This window comes from Adelges cooleyi, unplaced genomic scaffold (assembly GCF_023614345.1).
Source record: "Adelges cooleyi isolate 19-005CV unplaced genomic scaffold, UGA_ACOO_1.1 ACOO_flye_CR_arks_rails_tigmint_CR_PRNA_574, whole genome shotgun sequence".
NCBI lineage: Eukaryota > Metazoa > Arthropoda > Insecta > Hemiptera > Adelgidae > Adelges > Adelges cooleyi.
In genome coordinates, this window is record NW_026096268.1 from 9,667,638 (window position 1) to 9,692,001 (window position 24,364).

At 36.5% G+C, this 24,364-nt stretch overlaps 2 protein-coding genes across 2 annotated transcripts; one reads left to right on the forward strand and one right to left on the reverse strand.

Moving 5' to 3' along the window:
* Positions 1–11,298, forward strand: LOC126843676 (uncharacterized). Its single transcript, XM_050581351.1, has 8 exons — positions 1–195; positions 1,834–2,461; positions 3,424–6,081; positions 6,167–7,404; positions 8,026–8,163; positions 8,298–9,000; positions 9,997–10,266; positions 10,754–11,298. The coding sequence occupies exons 1-8, from the start codon at positions 114–116 to the stop codon at positions 11,106–11,108; spliced, it is 6,072 nt and encodes a 2,023-aa protein (XP_050437308.1). The 5' UTR covers positions 1–113; the 3' UTR covers positions 11,109–11,298.
* A 12,040-nt stretch (positions 11,299–23,338) lies between these two features.
* Positions 23,339–24,364, reverse strand: LOC126843158 (uncharacterized). The gene is made up of 5 exons (XM_050580520.1): positions 24,249–24,364; positions 24,019–24,181; positions 23,807–23,865; positions 23,450–23,624; positions 23,339–23,391 (listed from the first exon to the last, which is right to left on the reverse strand). The coding sequence occupies exons 1-5, from the start codon at positions 24,330–24,332 to the stop codon at positions 23,339–23,341; spliced, it is 534 nt and encodes a 177-aa protein (XP_050436477.1). The 5' UTR covers positions 24,333–24,364.

The following is a 24,364-nucleotide window of genomic DNA, read 5'->3' on the forward strand; positions in this document are numbered from 1 at the left end:
CATTTCCAGTCGTGTACGGTGTCGGATAGGTACGAAAAATAAATACTTGTCTTGTCTTGTCCGAACCATGGAGTTTTTATGAAATCTTTGTATTCATTTAAATTTGTATTATTATGATTTTTAAATATTTCAACTGCAACTATGCGGCCGTGCCTGGTTTACTGTTTCTGCTACTACACGTTTACTCCACTAAAGGTGAGCACTAGGTCATCTGTTACCATTAGAGTAACAGTTTTTGAATGTACACAAAACAAATAAGGTATTTGTAATAAGAAACTTTTCACAAAGATAAAACATGATACCTCAAGTAGCCGATACTTTAATTTTTTTTATGAAGAAACACATACAAAAAGATTATAAATATATGGTTCTTCTTTGTGACCATAAAACAGATTTTGTATAAAAGCTAAGTGGTATTTTTTGGCGATCGCACACGGTTAGGGTCCATGTGACGGTATAGGTGGTACGGTTAAATGATTAGTTTACAAGGCCAGTTTGACACTGATTTATAAAATAGTTTTTAAGTCTAAAAAGCCAAAAACTGCATACTATAATTAAATAATTTCAAATAATAACGTTCTGGAACTTATGGTTATTACATAGTAATATATTTTAATACATTTAAATTATGAGCAATTACCTAATTCATATATAGTACAAAATATTATAACTACTAATTTAAACGCGCCTATTTTATAACATTGTATTTTGACACTGTTATATACTAATTGTAAGCAACAAATTAAATAGTTACGTAAATTGTATATATTTACGATAAATGTAAATAGGGAAATTTGAACTCTTTTAACTAATCCTCCACCACGAAATTTCTATCAGATGTTATTATAAATTAAAAGTAAGTGTTACATAATTTAGGAAAATTCTCGCTCAGTCACATATATGCGGTGTGGGTCATCAATGTAGGCAGTTTTCAGCAAACCGCCCATGGTAGAAATTATAAATTAATATTAAAAAATGTCTTAATTGGTTCAAAGATGAATTGGAACATAACATGAATTTTTATTTCTTGACCTCACAAAAAGGTTTTTAAAATATAAAAAAATTGGGAGGTTAAAACATTAAAATATTTGTTCATTATAATATTAAAGCAACTTAATTAGAATTTGAACTTTGCAGGTCGCATGTTGACACCACTATCTGGGGTTAAACTATAGAGTCGGAAATAAAAGGTATTTTAGATGATTTTTTTAAAATTGTTTTGTCATTAAGGACCCATAAGGATTGTATAATTAAATTGTTAAACATTATTTTACCATAGGCGTACATATAGGTGGTTTTACATGACCCCAGGTTCCATAAATCTGTAGAAACTAGGTGTCCCCCTCGAGGAGACACACATATTAGGTGATTTCACCTGGAAAGACCCAGTAAATACCTAAATAACGCACATTTCTACAGACGGAATGGATAAGTTATTACCGAGGCAGTTTATAGATACTGCCACTCTTGGTGTGAGTATGAAATTACAACAAGTGGGGGCTACACTTGGACTCGGTGATTTTAATTTCCTAGATTTACAGTAAATTAAGGTGTAAACAAATGAGCATTAGACTATTTCGGGGTCTGAATAAAAAGCTAAGAGCGCTTTGTCATCTGAAAAGTCACACTACGGTTGTATGGTCAGCTGTGGGTCGATTTGTGATATATAGGTTGAACAAGAGTGTGGCTGCTGTGACATATCGAGCTCTCCAGCAAGAATAAGGGTTTTTTCAGACTGAGCCAGCACGGACAACAAAGTCTGTGGCTTCTAAATAACAGCAGATGACAAATAAAAATTGTATATTAATAAGTTGAATTTTAAATGTTGTCTAGGTGAAAACGAATGTTGGTGGACGGGATGTCAGCCAAATACTTGGGCAGTGACCGGATGCGGTCAGTACAATCGAACGCAGGAAGACATCAGGAGTTGCACCGACGGATCGGAGTACTATTGCTGTCCGATTGATGAAAAACCCAAGTCCTCCAATGAAGACTGCTGGTGGACTGGTTGTCAACCAAATACTTGGGCAGTGACCGGATGCGATCAGTACGACCGAGAGCAGGAAGACATCAGGAGTTGCACCGACGGATCGGAGTATTATTGCTGTGCGATTGTTGAAGAGCCCGAGTCGTCCAAAGAAGACTGCTGGTGGACTGGTTGTCAGCCAAGTACTTGGGCAGTTACCGGTTGCGATCAGTACAACAGAACAGAAAAGGACAAATCGCCTTGTGACGGTGGTTTCGAGTACGAATGTTGTGAGCTATCCGACAAAGACACACACGACGACAAGGATGAGAAACCTGTTTTCCTGGACGACTTCTGTTGGTGGTCCGGATGTGTGCCAAATAACTGGACGGGCGCCTATTGCCCGTTGAAAACGATTCTAAATCAAACGGCGATCTGTGACGAAGAAGATGATAGTATTATGGCCCAGTGCTGTACAAACAATACCGGTAACGGGTAAGCAACATCTATTAATTGAGGTTAAAAAAATATATATGTTTTGTAATAACTGCAAAGTCCCAAGCTGTACAGTCTAATCGAGTACAAGTTTACCATTTGCCAATTTTTTGGAGGTTAATTCATACTTATATACTTATATACATAACTTATAAACTTAATTGAAGTAAATGGTCAAATTATCTTAAAAGTGGTTAAAAGGATTGAGTAACCATGACACTTTCTCAATAACCTAGAAGATTTCGACATTTTTAAATTATCGGTTTTTTTAGTTTTATAATTATTAGCAAATCTTCTGCTTCTTTCCCATCTTCTACAGTCCATGTTGCGGACCTTTGCTACCTCAACCACTCCTCCCCACCTAACTCTGTCTTTTTGCTTGTTCATTCATATTGAATATTTATCCTAATTGCACATTGTAGAGCACATTACTTATACAAGGTTGTAATATTCCAAGTAACAAATTTCAAAAATATAACAATTTCAGTCTGATATCCAAATTAGGAATTGAATTCCGAGGCTTTATAGTGGTCGGTTTCTTAAAAAGAGTTTTTTTACAAGTATGAGTCATAAGCTCGTCACTAAATCTCCAACCCGGAGGACCAAATAACCTCCCAACCACTTATCGTCAGGGGAAAAAAAAAACTGCAATGCTCAATATGTGCATTAGGCGTTGGGAGCGCCATTTTCCCTACGCCACAGCTCGGGGCCCTGAGCTCCTTAAACCCGTAACACTGATTATTCCCCTAACTTATGAGACTATTGGCCCAATTAAGTACTCCTCAGGTACGATTTCCGATCTATACAAATGCTACATGAAGAAATCAGTTCAGCGGTTTAAAAGATACGCGGTTTATACATAAAAAAAAAATCTCATCAACGTAAAAAATGTATCTTCCTTATTCCATTGACAAATCTAGAATTCCAAAGGCATAATTGAATGTACTTATTTGTTTTCACAGCGACGATGACGACGAAGAGACATTATCCGGAACGTCTTTTTCTGATTTCGTTAAGTATCTACTGATGAAGAGCAACAACTTCACCATCGTACCCGACAGACTGCGCTGTGACCTTGTAGACATTAACAAAGAGAACGTCATCAAGATTAAAGACGAAGGGATACGGGTTTGCGACTTGTGTCCGAATTTCCCGCAACAACGTTACAAAAACGTGTTCTTGGACAAGGAACCCACCGACGAGTACGACAATATGGACTTTCCAAATTGTTTTGGACTTTGCTTCGACACGAACAACTGCACGGCTTTCAGCTACGACCATAACGCCGGACACTGTTACACATTCGATAGTACTGACGGAGAGCTCAGCGAGGAAGAAGAATGGACCACGGTGTTCATGACCCAACCGGTCGGAGTGCTGAACGATTGGATGTACTCGCGCCATACCTCGGCAGTGGGTGCCAACCCTTTGAGCCAAGAAAAGGAAACTTCTTTTTTGTCTTGTTTGAGTAAATGCAACGACCAAAATTACTGCACCGTCGTGTCTTATTTTCTGCTGAACTCCACGTGCACTACTTACGGTAACATCGAAAATGACGTAGAGCGAGTGGACTTCGAGTACGGCTACGTTTCCGCTTTTCGTACGGCGGATTTGCCTATAGGCGATACGAAAACTTGGAGGTTCGTCGAAACCGGAGATAGCGTGCTGTCGCTGAAATCAACGACAAGCCTAAGCACAGGACAATGTTCGTCGTTCATCAACGACACTCACGGTAGTTATTTCTCCAAGCCTTGTTTCACCACCTCGTTGGCCGGTTGCGACGTCAATACTGGATGCAAAACGTGTTACTACCCCGAACAAACGGATCAAACGGAAAACCTGAGCATTTGTCCTGACAGCGATGTCTATTTTTTGGATGACATAAAACAAATAATATACGCTGAAATGGAAAACTGTTTGCAAACAACGGAATGCATGGGCTTTGGGTTGAACTCGAATCAAACGGATATGATTACCCTGACTACGTTCGGACAATTCCAGTATGACAAAACGTTCATGTTGAAGTTCCCCAAACAAACCTTAGGAGTTCACGCCTATCTCAAGGACTACGATTTCGTCGAAAACCTGGGAGTAGTTGCGATCGAAGGCGCGGAAAGTGAATTAAAAATTTCCAATGAGGTGACGTTCGACGAGTGTATGTCTGAATATAAGGGCTCCACCTATAATCGTATGTCATATTCTAGACAAAAAAAGGAATGCATTCTGTCATCCGACGTGGTAAGTTTAATGGAAAACCAAAACCTTTTGACTGTGTTTAAAAAACCTTCGTTAGAGTCTTCGTCGGTGTATTACTTGCGGACTCCAGGCGTACGGTTAAATTCGTCATTGGCCACTATGCAACGTGATTGCAAACGAAATTGTGAAGAAGTCTGTTCCCACGTGTGCAATCAGCCGTCCAACGCTTGGTGCGCTTACATATCTATACAATATTTACCCAACTCGTCAAAGTGCTATTTTTTTGAAATTAACGACGAAGCCGAGTTGAACCTCCAGCCATCAGAAAGTGCCATGGTGCTTGTAGCGCAGAGCAAATCGAATTTTACCTTGGCCGGACTGAATCAGGTGAACCCATTCTCTGGCGATGAAAATATGCTATTTAACTGTTTTGCCAGTGATAACGAGCAAACTCAGACCACCTTATCGGTATTTAATAAGACAGAAGAAACGGCAGTGTCGATACGTAAAAAGAGGGGATTTTTTAGTTTTATTGGTAAAGCCATAAAAAAAGTAGGTAAAGCTATAGTTGGAGCGGTGAAAGACACAGTAAATACAATTGTAGATACTGGTAAAGGAGTAGTTAAAGCGGTTAAAAATGTAGTCAAGGGAGATTTCGAAGGGGCGAAAAAGGCAATAACAAACATACCGATCGTTAAAGACGTCAAAAACGCAGTTGAACTGGGTGGTGCTGTTCTGGCTGGAGACTGGGATAAAGCCAAAGAAAAGGGATTAGATCTTCTAGGTTCTTCGTTGGTAGATGTCGGTCTGACTATAATCGCTCCAGGCGTAGGTAAGATCGTTGGAGCGGGTTTAAAAGGAATATCCAAAGCTGGGAAAACGGCTCTTAAAGGGACAAAAAATACAATAAAAAAAGCTGGGAAAAATACAAAACCCAAAAAAGTAGATGCTAAAAAAACGGAGAACGAAAAAAAAAAAAAAGAAGACAAGGAAGAGTGTAAAGCACGATCTAAACGAGCAAACGGCCAAAAAAAAAATAACGGGTGCAAGGGCAGTAAAATATGTGCTATGCCGAAAGCTTCCAACTCCTTGAACGGTACATTTAAAGCTTGTAAAAACAAGGATGTGGGTGAGTATTGTGATTTTGAATGTAAACCTGGTTATGAAGAGAACAAACCTACACTCGAGTGTTTAAAAGCAAAGGATAAAGACGCAGCTTGGTCACCAAAACCATCCTGCACATTATACACATGCGATCAGACAGCTTTTCCTGTAATTGCCGTTATGACACCAAAAGTTAAGGGTTTCACCTCGATATCAATGGGCAAAGACATTGTCTCCTACGTAGCGTTGTTCGATAAATCCCGTAAACTTCCCGTGTGGTCGGCTTCCTTACTTCAGAGCAATGAGTTCAATTCTAAAAGGTCGGTAACTATAATATGATATTCCTTCATTTAACTATACTCAATATATATATATATATTTATTTTATTGTAATTTTTGTTTCAGCTATAACGATGCAAAAATAGTTGAACGGGAAGATGGTTTTTTCAAGTATCCCTGCAAAGAAGTAAAACCACATCAGTACGTTACTGACGATTACAATAAAGGTGGATACGATCGTGGACACTTGACTCCGGCCAATGTCGCTCGGTGGTCGAGAAAAGCTATGAAAAGTACGTTCGCGATGATTAACATCGCTCCTCAGCATAGTTACATAAACCAGCAAGCGTGGAAAGATCTAGAGAAACATGTGTTGTGTTTTAGTGAGGACAAGCGAACCTATGTGGTGACGGGTGTTTGCAAAAAAACCCTGAAGAAAACAGACGGCAAGACTAAAATCGACGTGCCTGATTGTTTTTGGAAAATGTTGTGCTACAACGACGAGCAGGGAGAAGCGCAAGTCGTTGGTTTCATGGCAAAGAACTCAGATTTTCCGCCAGATTCTTATGACAAGCGAAAAGAGGAAATATTCACTCCAGTTTCGCAAACGGAAATCAATAAGCTATACGACAGTTCATCGCACAATCCGTGGCTTAAGTCGGTGCGACTAAGCGTAGGAAGAGGAATTGGCACTCAACCCGTATCCAGTGATACTAACAATAACCATCAGGCTATGTGGTTGCCCGTGAACCCCAACGACTGTAAGAAAGCGATGGACTTATCTCAGGAAGAGGCACAAGGTTGGAAAGACAAACTGTTGGGTACAGGTACAAAACAAAAACGTGCCGCAACAACGAGACTGAAAAGAGGATGTACCAAGTCGGAAATGAAAGAATTAGACGAGTTGGACGAATTGTTTAAAACGCGTGCTGTGGTGTCACATGACTACGATGAATCGGGGTCTGGCGAAGACATGACTGGAGACGGAAGCGTAGACGTTTCAGTACAAAACTGTGGTAAACGTATCGTGGGTTACTATACCTCATGGGGCGTGAAAAAGATCAACAGCAAAATTTTGTCCAAGCTCACCCACGTGATATACGCTTTTATGGAGATGCACAGTGACGGATCGGTCAGCATAGGAACGCCAGACAAAGCGCACAGCGAAGACGTAGAAGAAGAAACAAAAAAATCTCGCCAAAGATTAGAACACCTTATGAACTTGGCCAAGTTTTTTCCGCATTTGAAAATCTCGTTCGCGGTCGGCGGATGGGAGAATTCTCAGTATTTCAGTAAAATGGCTTCGTCGCCTCAAAGCAGAGTGGTGTTTATCTCGTCCGTTATAAAACTCATTCAAAAATACGGTAAGGAAAATGTTTTTTGACTTAATATGTTGTGTATGGTGGTGTTCTTTAGAAAGTTTGAGTCCCTTGTCATTGTATAAATCTAACCTAACTACCTTTGCCAATAGTGATAAGAAATAGCTGATAAAAGACTAGTGATAAAAGGAAGGGAAAGGAGAAAATGTAGATAAGAATTGAGCGAAATTTGTAAACAAAGACATACATAAACATGAAAATGATTATATATTCAAAGTGATGCAGTTCAGAATCGAGATGCAACGTGATTTCTTTTAAGAAAAAACTAAAAAAAAATAAAAGAAATTTTTAGTGAATTAACAGTCAATATAAATTTAAACATATTTGAGTTCATTTTTGGTTATAAAAATATATTGTAATAATTAATATAAAACAAAATTTTGGATATTTTAGAAGTCTTGGTTTTTTACATAAAAGAAAGTAATAAGCATGACAATTGAAAATGACAAACTGGAGGAAATTATAATTTTTTTTTTGCATAACAGACAACAGATTAGTTTAAATGATCATTACTTTGTATCCGTGTTTACATTTTTTTTTTCAATCAAACATAGTCAATATTACCTTTTGGTTGTGTTAATCGTTGGACTTTAATGTTTGAGTCAGGTTTTGACGGCGTGGATGTCGATTGGGAGTACCCGGTAACCGGTGGTGCCGTCGAAGGAGTGCCGGCAGACAAAGACAATTATGTGCTTCTCATGAAGGAACTGCGTCAGGCCTTGGACTCGTACAAAGCAGAAGCAGGTAACATTTTATGATCCGTATGTTTTACAAGTGTGACTGAGTCGTTCTCCTATTTTGTGCGAAATCCGTCCCAATGAGACTGATCTATCTAAGGGTTAATGAGCAAAACGAGTATAACAATTGTGTTTTTTCAGGTCGAAGAAGCGATTTTCTGATATCTTTTGCCGGCGCAGCGGGTCAGTGGACTTTGGATCCCGGGTTCGACTTGCCAGGGCTGCTTAAGTACGCCGACTTTGCCAACGTGATGACGTATGATTTCTTCGGAGCTTGGTCAAGCAAATGGGGTGCGTACACGGGACCTCCCGCCCCTCTGTACTTTGGGATGCCGCCGAGGTTTTCCGGCAAGACAAACGTCGACTGGACCATCAAGTACTACACTTGCAAGAGTAAGTTACCGCACAAGATCAACATGGGCTTGCCGTTTTACGGCCGGTATTGGAGTAACGTGGGCGATTCGGTGGACGGCAAAGACGAAATGTGGCGGACGGCCAACGCGGTCGACGGTGTTTTCCAAGGTGGATACACGCCTTGGTTTAAGCTACAGCAAGACCATTTGGACGACAATCGGTTCCAACAGCGTTTCCACGAGAAGAGCAAATCGCCTTACGCATGGAATCCGTCGACAAAAGTGTTTTTGGGCTACGAAAATGAAAAATCTCTGTCTTTCAAAGTGAAGTACGCTGCGGATAAGAACGTCGGTGGCCTGATGATCTGGTCGGTCGATTTGGACGACGACCAACTGACGATGTTGAACGCTGTTTACAAAGCACCGTTATGCGACAAAACCGATCCCAACGATGTTAACCACAAGTGTTCGCCTATTGACGAAAAGCGTTGGTAATATGATTATATAATTATATTATATTTTAATGACACTTCTTATTGAAATACATTTTTATATTGACCAAATTCCAGACCTAATTTTATGCTAAAAACATCCAAATTTAACGTAAGGGTTATCTTTTTCTTTATCTTTGCCTTGCACTCTTAACTACATGGGGTCGGTCACCCTAGTCCTACACGTCCATAGAGCTCAATCTTCTACGTTTCTATCACTCCGACTATTATTATATTATACACTACTCCATCGATCTATCTTTTTATCAGTCTTCATCTCGCTCCTTTTCCCTCTACATTAATTTTCATAAAACCTCTCGTTGTCTCTGTATTATCTCTTCTCGTTATACGATCGAACGATCTAAACCACAATTCCAGCCTTTTCCCATCTACTATCACCTTGTTAAGAAAACCTGTAAACCACCCTCTACCAAAGTGGCTTAACAACTTCATACTTCCACTGGCAGTCCATCCGGTCCTACCGCTTTCTTCTTTATTATCTTTCTAACTGCACTCTACACTTTTTCCTCTACTACACCAAATATCATCTTCATCTTCCTTCAAGCTTCACACTACTTCTTTCTTCATTTTCCTCACAAAGAACTTTTCTTTTTCACTCGTTAACTTCCACCGCTTAATTTTTGGCACTTTACATTTCTGCTCCTTTCTCTTGTTTACCCGTTTCTTTCACACCAGAATATAGTTCAAAAAATAAATTAAAGTAGGCATATATTTAGTAATTTGAATATATTGTAAGAAATCATAAACAAAAGTGATACCCAAAAGAAATACTACAAAATTGCCATTATTTAAAAGGAAAATTAGTGACTTATCCTTAATTATCAACCTACTATGTATTAATAAATATTACGTGGATTTTCAGATTTTGAAATCCTAACTAGGAAACCGGATTTTCGAATAACTCTAAATTATGTCACATCACAAACACATTAAAGTCGGTTGAAGTATCCGGGATTGTATTATGTGTGCTTTCAGGTGGACCTCCGAAGACGGCGATGATGTCGCAGGGCTGTGCGGTAGATCGGCTCCACTTTATAAAGGTTACTATCCTTTGTGCGATCCGGACGACCCGGGATACAGCTGCTGTGGCCCGTCCGGCTATTGCGGATCCGGCGAGAAGTACTGCGACTGCCCCTCGTGCAAGGATTACGGGGAAACCCCATCGCTAATTTTGGAACGTCCGATCAAACCTACCGTGCCGGTCACTTGGTATTTCTTGAACGCCGAAGACGGCTTGCGCGGCCGGTGAGTATTGGAAAATCGATAAAATAAAATGTCCTCTCCTGTCTAACACGTGCAAAAAGGTTTGGGAGAACGTGAACTGCTAAAAATGTACCATCGACAAATCGTTACGTCGACGCCATCGTGGGGAGGGTAAGTTGTGATGATGGAAGAAGAGGGAATGGAACAATAGAAATTGATAATCTCTGGATATCTGACAAGTGAATCAACTAATAAGAGAATCAGCTGATCAAACTTAGTGGTTTAAAGAAATCGATAAAAAAATTTACATTCTGATCGCTACACCGAAAAACATATAATCGCGGATATGTTATTGGAGCCAAGGGGTAAACCTTCTTCCTTCCCTCCTCTACCCTGACAATCCCTATTCCAAACATTCCAGATAGACCCACCAGCCCGACAAAACACTTATCCATGAACTTCCTATTAAAGGTACACAGCTGGTCGTTTCCGGACGACTTCATTCAAATATATTTTCTACCTTTTGCAGGTGTGGCCGAAAAATACCGAAAATCAACGGCGTGTTCCCCACGTGCAATCCGGACGACGACAACGCGTATTGCTGCTCCAACGGCAATTACTGCGGTGAATCCAGCGATTACTGCGAATGTCAGGGATGCGTTAACTTCAAGAAGGACCCCACTTACCGGTTCGGCCCGAAGAAATGGTGGACCCAGGAAGACGGTTCGGAAAGGGCGGGCACGTGCGGACCCAAAGCCGACAAGGTCGATGGCGTTTACGAAGCCGAGTGCGAGCCGAACACCAAGTTCAGCTGTTGTAGTCCCAACGGTTATTGCGGATCCGGCAGCGACTATTGCGACTGCAAAGGCTGCATACGTTATTGACAACGGTGTAATATATTTTAACAAAAATGAAACAAGTCCGACGGATAAAAGCATTAATTTTGAATAGTTTCATTTGAAAAAAATATGTTTTCGATGAATAAACCAACTGTTATTAACAATCAAACACTTATAATTTAAACGGATTACATTAACACTTGAATTTTATTTTTAATGTTATATTGTTTGATGTATGGCAAATTAATATTGTTGTTTTATGTTATGTATAAACAAAAATAATGACAATAAATATGGATGGTTATATAAAAAAAATGTCTTTTTCTTTGTGTAATTCATTTGTTGTAATTGTTTTAACTAATTTAAAATCAATTAAATTAAAGTGTATTTATTTCCCGTAATTAACAGTAATAATAAACTGCAACAGCTCGCGACTTAGTACCCACAATTATTAGTAATTACTTGGTTTTATGTTTAGTGTGTATTTTGGATTCGATGCGATAGTTGAGAAGTAATTTTTGAGTTTATTTGAGGATATATTTCTAGTTTCCTATATTCTACTAATTTCATAACTTAACAACATGAATTGATATTTTAGAGCTGCTCGAATAAACCCAAATGTATTTGATTTTTAAGTTACTAATATATATATATTTAGAAGGGTGGGTTATGCCGTCGTGAAGAAGTACAATAGAGTTCTTTAAGTTTTTCATGAAAAGCCAAAGAAAAGGAGGAATTACACTTTGACCTCCCGAATGAACACAGCTTTAAATGGATTGTAACTTACCAACGATTTGCTTATGTATCGAAAACAGCTGACCAACGGCCCAAGTCACGGTCCAGAGACTAAATATTTTACTACAATATACAGTTTACCGGTGTCGCCCGTGGTTAAAGGCGGAGTGCAAGGGCAAGGGGAAATTAGCACGAGTGTACATTATATATTATTATTATGGGTTCGGCTAAGGCAGCCACGCCATTCGAAACGGGTAGGATATACTATATATTATTATTATGTGTACCCGTGCGACCCGGTCGAGATGTCAAGTAATAGGTATTATGTAGGTATAATTACACGGTCCGGTATTTTCGGTTATAATAGCATAACACCGTGTATAGTTTTTGGTAAACTGTCCGGTGCTATATAAAGCGCGGTGATGTATGTACATAGTAATCATTTCGTGGATAAATTCAGGTCAGACCGATAACCGACATGGACTTAACCGTGAAAAAACGTACCACACTTTTACACTGTGTAAATACCACTGAATCGCGGTGGCGTCGTTGTTAGGGTGTCGCCGGAGGGTTGAGTTTCTTTTTGATTTCTTAGGTTATTTGCTTCTGATGGAATAATAATACACGGTAATAGTTATTAAATACAAGTCGCGTTTGTTTACACACGTCCCTAATTAGCGTAGGACGGATCTAGATAGGAGTATGGTGTTATGGGGCTCTATGTGTTTGCGAACTGGTTCACTTTGGACACATTTAGAAGGTATTTAGTCTTAGCCCATCGTTATATTGTATGCACCAATCTACCCTGCAGTGCATGAATTATTTATCACCATAATGGATTTGCTAAAGAAATGCTTTTTTCAAATGTCAAAAGAGCTAATAAAAACTAAAAAAAACGGGTTTTTTAATTTTTATGGTCCGAGTAAATGTATCGCCCGTGATACATCTATATGCATTAATAGTTGTCAAATAACGATTTAATTCAATCTTACAGTTCCAATATTTAGCAACGTATTAAAACAAATTCGATAACAGCTATACTTATAAGCAGCCATACTTTGTATAACATTTCAAAAAAAAACATTAACTTAAATATAGTATGTGAAACAGTTGTTTTTTACTTTGTCATTCGACAATGCCTTAATGTATATGGTGTTGGTGACCTACCGTTAAGAGATAGGTACTGATACAAGACACCAAAGGATCAGCATATGGTTTGGATAGAAGTGAAGGATGATTATTACAGAGTCAAAAGGCTTTTCTGGCATCCAAACAAACAACATCGGTCTGAAAACCAGCGTAAGCACCTAGGTTTTTTTTTCTAGTCATCTCCGGCTCCGGGGAAGTTTGGAAACCGCTGGCCTTTGCGATGGACTCGAGGCTCGTGTGTTGTAGTACACAGTGTTTGTGATGGTATCCATCACGTGGTGCAAATCAATTGACGGCATTCAAATATAATAGGCGACACGCACGTGCGGCGCACAAACAATTGTCGGGTTTCTCCGGACCCGAAGGAGGGTCGACGAAAAGGGCGCAGCGCACGCGGCGGGTCTTTCATATGATAATTATCGTTATTAAAAAAAAAAAGAATCGCCAAAAAGAGCTTTCTCGGTGTAAAAGGCGAACTCCGTTCGGTGTACCGTTCTACGGTGGTACAACACAAGCCAAAGCATACGGGCACGGCACGGCAGTCGCAAAGTCTATCACCGGCACGGCCACCACCCTAGCTGTGAGTGGTGTGTATTCAATCGACTCTCCCTAATGTATATGTATATTATTAATTTTTTTTTATAGGAGGGTAAGATTTCTTTTTTGTTGTATCCTATTATTATAATATATAATATAGGACTCGGTCATTATTGTTGTCGTGTGTGTGTGTGTGTGTGTGTACACCGCGAGTATAGTTACCCCCACGACCGCCATTACCGTCAACGACCCCATATATCGGTTAGGTGGTACACACAGAATGTGCATATACTGCACAGGGATGTCTGCCTGAGCGTGCAAATTGCACAGCCTCCACCCTCGGTGAAAAGGGTTTCATAAATCGTGTACCAAGTGCACAGCTGAACGTCAACTGCATTAGACCCACTCTGATTGATGTTAAAAAACGTTCAAACATTGAAAAAAGTTTTTTTCTAATTGTAGTATAATTTTTCCAATATTCGTATTTGTGTTTCCAGAAAGGCATCTGCAAGGGGGACGAGATAAATCTAGGTGTCTTGAAGAGAAAACGTCTAAGGAGGTTAATGAACCTAAGAGAAATGATGAGTCACAATAACATGAGATTAGATCGAACGAAGAAGGACTTTGGGACAAGGTCTTAGCTGGGATTGTCAAATTCGATAAACAACAGTTAACTACAATACTACAAAAAGATAAACAAAAGGTTTTCTTATTATGACACATTTCTATTTATTTATTTTTATACTAGTTATTATGTTTTTACTATACTCTTTTTTTTTAAGCTTAAATCCCATTAGTAACGTGATGCTGTATTGAAGTAGCATTAAAATCTTCTTCTTTCTTCTGCTAAAGAAGAAGGCTTGGAACGGTGCATTTAGGACCATCGCCGCTTCCATATCCAGCAATGGACTGATTTTCTTCAGGTATAGTTGAAGGAAGTTTGTTTTGTAGCAGTGGGCGTGAAAATCTGGAAGAAGAAGATCAAAGTGTAACTCGCACATATTATGTACATTGCTTCTAAGAACAGAACAGACCAGAGACTGAATGAACTCAGCAAAGAAACTAGATTAAATTATAATTTAATGCATTTAAAGAATACCGCGAAACATGTCAGTGGAAAAATACAGCTGAAATCAAATATAAATCTAGTTCTCTCTAACAAAATGTTTGAGGTCATTTGACTTTAGTTCTTTTTAATAATTATGCCGTACAAAAAAAAAAAAAATGCAATAATCAATATTTTTTTGTTCATCGTACTTGACATTTCAATTCTTCATTTTTGACATTTCATTGGATGAATAATTAAATGTCAATTTAGAACAATACGTTTTGATTCATTTCAATTGTTATATTACAACACTCAAACAAAGTCTTCATTTTTTGCACGCCAAAAAATATAAACTCGACATTTCAATGGCAGTATAATATTTTTAAAATGGTACATATTATACAACAATAACATAAATTAGGATTACCGATTAGGAACAATGTATGTTGAATAATTATTAGTAAGTCATTTAATTAAGCAGATGTACTTATTACTAAGTCTACCATCTAATGATTACATCATATCCCTATCCTCTTCTTCTATGTTTATAGGATGCTATACAAGTAGTCAGTAGAGTAGGCCATCCTAATTCTCCCCCTTTCAACTTATGCTTATACCTTTATCCTTTTCACTTGCAATGTCTCTGGTATTTTTTAAAGTCCAAGTTAAATTACAAATCGCCTATTTGAGTACCTGTTTTACAGCTGTTGAACGTCTCCTTCATTTTATCCTTTCTGCTCAAACCGACTCAATTTATCTCTATCATATTTTGTTATTAATCATGTCCACCCTAATTACTCTACACATGCATCTCAGCATTCCAGGTACTTTAGTATTCATTCCATCTGTATTATTAGATGCTTAAAATGTGCTCCATACAAAATTCCTAATCTCACAACAGTTTTATAAACATCTTCTCTCTCACTCTAAATTGGCGACTTCTCGTTACACAACCCCAACATTTGCCTCTTTTCAACGCGTCCAAACCCATTTTATTCTACTGCTTCTTCGATTTCTCCAATATCTGATTCCAAAAACCAAATATATACTAAAAATTCTCTACACTGTTTACCAATCTAACTCTTCGAGCATAACAAGTGCTCCCTCCTAAAACTTTTACGTTACAAAATTTAAACTCTTAGTATTCTTTTTTAGATCTATGTATTCTTAACGAATTTTTCTCCCCTTCTGGCGTTTAGCACTGTCATCTGCCCGACTTATGACTCTAAAAGGTCATTCGTTTTGGCCATAATAAATGGTTCCATCATTCTCAGATTATCCCCTTCGATCACGTTCACTGAAACAATTTCCGGTTATCTTTTATGAACTGTTCTATAATGGAGTTTGTAAGATGAGTTTTGTAAGAATTTCACTGCAATTTCAACAGACTTTTTTTGTACGGTAAACTATTATTTATTTAAATTGCCTTTTCTTTGTCTTATTTTTTCCTTCTATTTTAATATATATTTTTTGTTATTCCACAAATACCATATTATAATATAATTGTAAACTCATAATTACCATCTTCGTCGGATCCTTAAGTATAAATTTCCCATTAAAGCTAGGTATGCATTCCTTCTTCGCGATTATTATTTACTCTGTTGCTTTAAGAAACTGTCTGTAGAAAATATAAAGAAGTTCTCTGATGTTGCATATAATATATTATTATTATAGCATGTTTGCAGCTCGTTGCAAATTAAATGTGCAAAATTTGTAACGTTTTTCATCATTGGCGCCACCAAGAGGCTAGGAATATTTAAATCTTTCTTAACTAGTTCAGGCTCTAAAAAAAATGTCAGCAACCAATCGGGCACAACCTCCGAGTAGGGTTTTTAATAATTTTTACTGATATTCTGAGTGAGCTTTTAGACGTTTTTTTTAAGATCTGAACTTTCCTTGTGGTAGCGGTCGCTGGTTGTATATTAATTATAATTATCCACACAGGGTAAATTATTCTTTATTTACTTCGCACCCCTCTGCCCCTCCCCCCTACCGGTCGTTTAACGTTGAACCATAATATAATGTACCATCGCCAACGCCCCTTTCCTGCACCGGTGTCTTTAACCGTCACTTCGTGCTCCTTCATGAAATTAAGCCCATTAATTTCTGCACTTCACACTTCAGCAACACGCACATATAATATATATAATATGCTCCTCCGTTATTTTACTACTTACCACAAAGCTGCCGTCGAGAATTATGACTTCATAACGTTATAAATGTCTTCTCATCGTTTCACACACACACACACACTGTGGTCATTCCAAACGAAACGTGCTAATAATAATAATAATAGTATACCTACTGACTAAGTTGCACACAAATCACAAGTCACAACAGCCCAGCTGAAGTTTTGGGAAAATTAAACAAAACAAAAATAGCACAATGACTGGTGTCGATGAAAAGATACATTTTTGTTTCCACAATTTCCAGTACGAAATCAAATAAAATAACTTTTTACCTTCCACCTAAGGTGTGCGACTTGTATATGATATTTTTATTATAAAACCAGCTGCGGGTTTGCCGGTCACTATGATTTATCGGCCGAGTACCGTACATTGTAATGGTAACCCCTCTGTTGCACTTTACGCCATTAGCCCCACTTGGAAATTATTATTTTTATTACTCGGATGCCGGTGCCGTCCATAAATAAAATATGAACGAAGCACTTTCGGATATTTCGGACCTACACTCGAACAAGAATATAATAATATTGGACGTTGAAACAAGGGACCGGAGGACTTAATATAAGTTTATGCGCTGCTGGCCGTTGAACTTCATGGCGAATAACATGTACCGTGTATTAGTCTGCTACAGTATACACAGTAATATTATTACATATTGTATTATTATCTCCCAAGCCTATATATACCAATGGTCGAGGATTAAACGGGTGCGTTGAACGGTTTACAAGATCCCGAGTTATTGCTCGCTGTCCGACCGGATATATTAACTGATAACAGTTATTTTACGGTTTTTGATTTTATTCCAACAAACCTCTTACTTAGGCAACGACCATTAAATCCCATAGTGCAATCGTTTTTATCCGTCCCTTTTCGTTTGTAAAACTCTGCTGAACCGCGCATTATAATATACAGTCACTACTAGTAGTCCAGAATGAGATTACTGAAAATGAATATTATCAAAATCCCTAAATCTTCTCTTCAAAAAAAAAAACAGCTAGTTTTTCGCTCGAAGGAAAGACATTGGACAATTAATATGTCTTATGGTACTTGGAGACTGGAAGACGATTATAAGACACATTCAAGTCAAATACCTTTTTTTTTTTTAGATGGATTTTTCTTTGATGGCCTTTTGTAAAACTCCGTCCCCACTGTACTGGATTTTTGACATTTTATGTCTTTACTTTGGCACACAACCGGAAAAATCGACAGGAAAAAACCTAACGAAAGTTTCTGATGATTTATCTGATAATATAAGAGAGATAAGAGATAAAATGTCTCCCGTGGTTGCGCACTTGTACGCAAGCTGTAATCGCAAGCTCCATCTCCAACTCTATCTTAATCTCTAACTCCATCTCCACCTCCATTTTCTCTTTGTCAGTATAGGACCCTGGTACTTTAGTACTACCATTATTTATCTCTAATCACTACAATTATTATCTACCGTTTCGACGACCGTTGGTCATAAAAGGGAGATTAACATTGTAGTCACTAAATTAGCGCTGGTTTTAAACGAGGAGAGGTTGATTGTAAGAGAAAGAATGTTAAAATATTATTTATCCAAAACGCGCGATAAACAATGCACGTTGACATTAATTTCGACTAAACCGTCCGCGTTAGGGGCTCCGATTTAAGTCCTCGGTTGAGCTTAACTGTTTTTGGCAACCCAATGTAAATCGCTTGCGACAAACAGGACAAACGCGGACCGCATTTGGACTCGGTTGGCCGCGAATTCGCCTTATTAATTATACCGCTACATTAAACGCGAATACCATTTTCCATTATTCCAAAAGACTTATAGCATATTGCCCGCAGTGTATAATCACGAGCGGACGGAGATTACTCGGAAGATTAGGAAGGAAAAATGCCCGGAGAATAACAATGTAATCTACTGAACGTCTGCATTGTTTGCAAATTGAAACGACCGTGGTCAATTATTTATTCTCGAGTCATTGCAAAAATCAGATATACAGTAATTGTTCGAGTCGCATAAACGAATCCTCAAATCTAATAATTCTACGAAATTATTTATCTAAATAAAGTGTATTTATTTAAGTAAAAGGGATCCCTAACAGCAATGTCATTGTACACAATTGGCACACCGTCCATTCCATTTGGCATGTTCTGCAATTCTGAACATCATTAGACGATTGTTTTGTACGATCGGGAACTTTTGTTTTGAAAGTACTTTCAATATCACTTGCTTAATCATTTCTCCAATATTTACAAAAGGTCGAATGTCGCAAAATATTCCACATGGGGTTCGTAGATCCATCATACTATTATTATCGCAACCCTCTTATGCATTAATTATCATAATGCATTGGGCGTTAGTTCGGGATATTATATCATTGTAAATAACGTTAATATGCGTCTTGGTGTATTAAAATCGTGGTTTTGGCTACCAACTACCATTGAGATGGTAAATACTTAATATTATAATCTTAGTTGTTGGACCCTTAAAATTACTTACGCCCTACAAATATACAATGATTGATTTTTGTGCAAATGGTAATTCTTGCCAATTTTCCAATTACATTTTCTTCGAGCCGCAAACATGTTAAAAAAAAAAACCTTTTTATGATAAGAAAAAACGAGAAACTTTTTTCATTTTTGCAACATACCGTTTCCATAAGCAATAAAGTAAATAAAAAAAAAAGAAAACGCTAAGAAGGGTGCGCAATTTTAATGGGAAATCTATAGTTAAGGATCCGACGAAGAAGCGGCTGCATGAGGAATGTGCACGACGGCTGTTGTTGTAGCGCGTTATGAGTATAAAATAATATAAAAATACAATCTTTGTGGAATAACGCAAAAATAAACAAGAAAACAGAGGGGGGAAATTACACAGTAAAAAAACAATGTAAATAAATAATAGTTTACCGTGTAAAAAAAGTCGGTTGAAATTGCAGTGAAATTCTTGCAAAACTCCATTATAGAACAGCTCATAAAAGATAACCGGAAATTGTTTCAGTGAACGTGATCGAATGGGCTTGGAAAATCTGAGTATGATGTAACCATTTATTATGGCCAAAACGAATGACCTTTTAGAGTCATAATTTGCGAAGATGACAGTGCTAAACGCCCGAAAGGGAAATTGGAGAAACATTCGTTGAGAATACATAGATCTAAAACAGAATACTAAGAGTTTAAATTTAGTAACGTGACAGTTTTAGGAGGGAGCACTTGTCATGCTCGGAGAGTCAGATTGGTAAACTGTGTTTTAGTATATATTTGGATTTTGGAATCAGATATTGGAGAAATTGAAAAAGCAGTAGAATAAAATGGGTTTGGACGCGTTGAAAAGAGCCAAAAGTTGGGGTTGTGTAACAAGAAGTCGCCAATTTAGAGTGAGAGAAAAGATGTTTTTAAAACTGTTGTGTTAGACGTCATAACATGATATTTAAATTCAAAGCCAAAGACAAATTGTACAGAACTATGTAGAGAACCCAGAAGGATGTGATTGTTGGGCATTGTAAGCGAGAGCTAAAAAGAACAGGATTAGGAACAGAATATAAAGAGTTTCAATTTAGTAACGTGACAGTTTCAGAAGGAAGTAATTATCACGCTCGAAGTCGGAAGAGCCATTAGTAAAAAGTGTAGATAAGTTTTATTATCCATTTTAAACCAGATTTTGGAGCAATTGAAGAAGCTGAACTAATGATACAGATAGAATGATCGTTGGAGTATCAGAAATGTCAATGCCAGTTGGGGAGATGGTCTGATAACAAGAAAATGACAATGATTGATTCAGCCGATTTGGGAAGTCAGGAAGGAATGACAGAAGTTCGATGGGAAAACGAGTACTCGATTAGTAGGAGATTTATAAGCAAAGGAAGACTTAAGAAAATGTAGGGGACATATTGTAAGTAAAGACTTGAGATGTATTTAGAGACAGGAAAAGAGAGAACGATTGACCAAATTATAATCCTAGTAATCACATTAGCATTACCGTGAACGACCATCGTTCGCTGTTATTTTTCAATATCGTAAGCCGTTGTGCAGTTGGCCAATATATAACATTATGGTTAATGCAAATTGGTTAGTTTAATATTCGTCTACAGCACCGTGGCGTCGGATGAAATCATCTTAGTAACTTGCAATTAATATTAAAATTAAACATGGACTTTGCAGAGATTTTATTTTCAAAAAGCCGCTGTTCGTCTGTGTAATAATCAGAGTACGATATCTTTAGACTTTGGCCTTTGGCGAGCAAATTCGTATTCAAAGGCGTACACTAATCCTCGTTTCGTTAATTAGGAAAATTCCAAAATGTCGTTTCTGAATACTTTAAATATGACCGACTTGGGCTTTAGGCCGCGACGAAACGGCCAACGAATTTCTCCCTGATGACGAATAAAATTCCAACGGACCAGACACACTATTAACGTGCAAATTAGGACCAAAAAGCTCCAAGCTTTACTTGAATATAATTTTTTTTTTTTTTATTCTGTTCCTCTTACAAATTTATAAATTATTATCATTGTGAAACAGTTTGACAGGAATTAAAAACGGTTGGTACGAGTTGTGGTGTGCCCTATGAAAAACATGTAACTAGGTTGTAAACATAACGTTGCAGATTCTCTCTAGACTAGTTTTCTTTTAACATTCTATTATTTTAAGCACTCTGTCTAGACGCTAACGAGAAAACGGCAAAAAGATATTATACACTTGCAATTTTCCGTAATAACCATAAAAAAAATAACAGTGTCAAGTTAATGTACCGACCAATTACCGATTAAGTAGTTACTATTAATTCGCATCCGCTTAATAGCCATTTTAAATTGCTAAACTTTACGGACCTTTTCAAAAAACATTGATTTATACCGTCTGAGCTGTATAACGAGCATACTTGAAAACGGTCAAAAACACAACAAATCGCTTGCCATTAAACAAACTGTCGGTAGCTGTTTAATCAAAGAGGGAAAACAGTAAAATAAATACTTCAAACCATAAACTATTTGTTCAACAGTACGGTAAAACCTATCAATGGTGAATATTAATCAATAGCTTAAAATGGAGTTCACTGACCATTATAGTAATAAATTATAATAGGTATTATTATTTTTTAGTCGTTATTATTTTTTGTTTGCGTTGTATTTTTAAATTAACTCCCACTTTCTCCACGCCGCATAGAAGGAAGCTAGGTAGTTATTTATTATTAGTGTAGTAGGTTTATTAGTCTTATTTATTGGTAAATGGTAATTTAAGTATTTAAACTAAAAACTTTAAATCTTAAAATGTTTATATTTTATCACCTTCTACTGCTATCATGAGTCATGACCGTTATCAACAGACTTCCTTATCAATAAACCATATCTTATCACAAGTCTCTCACATCCTTATCATACCTGTAATCGGCTAATTTATTTTTATTAATCTACATTCTTATCACTAAATATAAACTAACTAGAAGAAGAAAAAACGAACACCTTCTCAGCTTCGCATCGAAGCAAAAATATTTTTAAAACTTTCTTGTTACTATAATATAATAAAGATATCACATTTTATGTATTTGCCATAGCTGATTCGGAATTTGGTATAAGTTTCAATTTACCCTTTACTGTTGGGGCGTGGTCCATTTGACACCTCCTCAGTTTTGAATCGAAGTTAAAGAATGTTTAATCAAGTTAATTCGTTTAAATAAATAATGTATTTACATTATGTACATTACGACAACTTTTAACCCATATAATTATATTTATACGATTTGACCATTTTAAAGTTGAACCTTATTATGGTTTAATCAGTTATAGACATTTTTTTTTCTAATAGTTTTTATACTATGTGACCTTAATTTTTTTTTTGCGCTTAGTACAAAAACCCTTTTTATATATTTAATCTTTTAATTTAACACAATCGAAAATGTTACAAAGCTAAAACTTACATTATTTATTATAGCTACAAAAAAATTGTTGGTATCCTAACGAGAAGTATTCGTATAGTATATTTAATAAGATGATTTGGTATTTAGGTTAACTTCATACTTTTTTAGTTTAATATGAAAACATGTTATTATTTGAACAATACACGTGCAAAATATTTTTTGCTTATGTACTTCAAATTTAAATGTATAAGAGGCATGAGTAACCCTTTTATATATGTATTTTTTACTACCTATTAGAAACAAAGACGTATAGGAGCTAAGGTTAATTTATATTGTTAAAAAACAGAAAAAGAGTTGTTTAACATTTTTATAAATTTATAATATTTAAAAATAACATTTACAAATCACCCAAAAAGTACAGTAATCAATTAAAACAAATAAACAAACATACAACCCTTAGAGTTTTATATAGAAAACACAAACTTTGAATTTTTTTAATAAATAAACATAAATTGAATAGCGAACGGCGATAGGATGTTGTAGTAAATATTTTGTAGGCCTAAAATATTGATATAAAAATAAATTTACAAGGCGATACTGGCTTTTTATTTTTGTATTTACCATTTGGAAAACTAAAACGCCTGAAATATGTCGCTATGATTTATTTTCATTTATCACATTAAAAAAATTAACGACCATAACAATATATATATTATTAAGAAACGAACAAATTACTTGCTTAGAGCCTGCAAATGTTTAAATCCATCACCGACCGGCGTTGTAGCGTACAGGTACATTACTTTTTACGAACCATTATTCTATAAAATTCCTCCCAATACATAGCACGGCCTAGAAATCATTTTGAAAGTATTCACATTAAAATTAAAAACTTGTTCTTTCTACATACCCAGCAATGGTGCAGTTAACTCTTCGATTTCCACTACAGTTAGACTGTATTGCTCTTGTTCCCTCAGCATGTACTCTCTAACTGTTTTCCTTTTTGCTTTCTGCCTTTTGTCGAATTCAACACCACATATACTTTTAGTCTGAATAAGCACGCCTTCAAAAATATTGACGAGTTGCTAAAATTATAAAAAATTTTGTTTTTATTACACAATGTGAAAACTACTATTATAGAAATAATACATCTAGAATCCAAAACTATTATTGAATTATTCACTAGGTTTATAGAGTATTTAATTATTTATGAATGTTTTTTTTTTACTATATTATATATTAGGATAGAAAAAAAGATCATAATTACCACAAAAGTAAGTTTTGCCGTTATCGCTGCTATAAATTCGTTTTCCGACATCTCATCAACTAGAAATCATTTAAAATGTATTCACATTAAAATTTACCAAACTATATTATGCTGTAAGTGATTGCAATTATTGTTATTGCGTTTTTATAAACAATATTAAGGGTACATATATTTTACAATATCTGTTAATGAATTATTATTATTCAACGTACCCCACACCATGGAATCAAGTATCTTTGAGGTATCCAAAACAGAAATATGAAAATCCGCGATCACGGATGGTTTTCTTATGCAATCATTTACTGCATCTTTGACAATACCACCGCTACTCCTCCCAAGTAATCCTAAACACACTTTATGAAGTCTGGCTAGTTCCTAAAATTATTACATATTTTCTATTTTTAATAAATCATATAATTAAAAAGAAAAAAATCAATATTACCGATGGATTTTGGCAAATTCCTGGATTTGCTATACAAAAATGAACAAACAAATGCAAAAACACAATACAAATTTTAAAGTTCATTATTGTATTTGTTTTTTTCAATTCATTAAAAA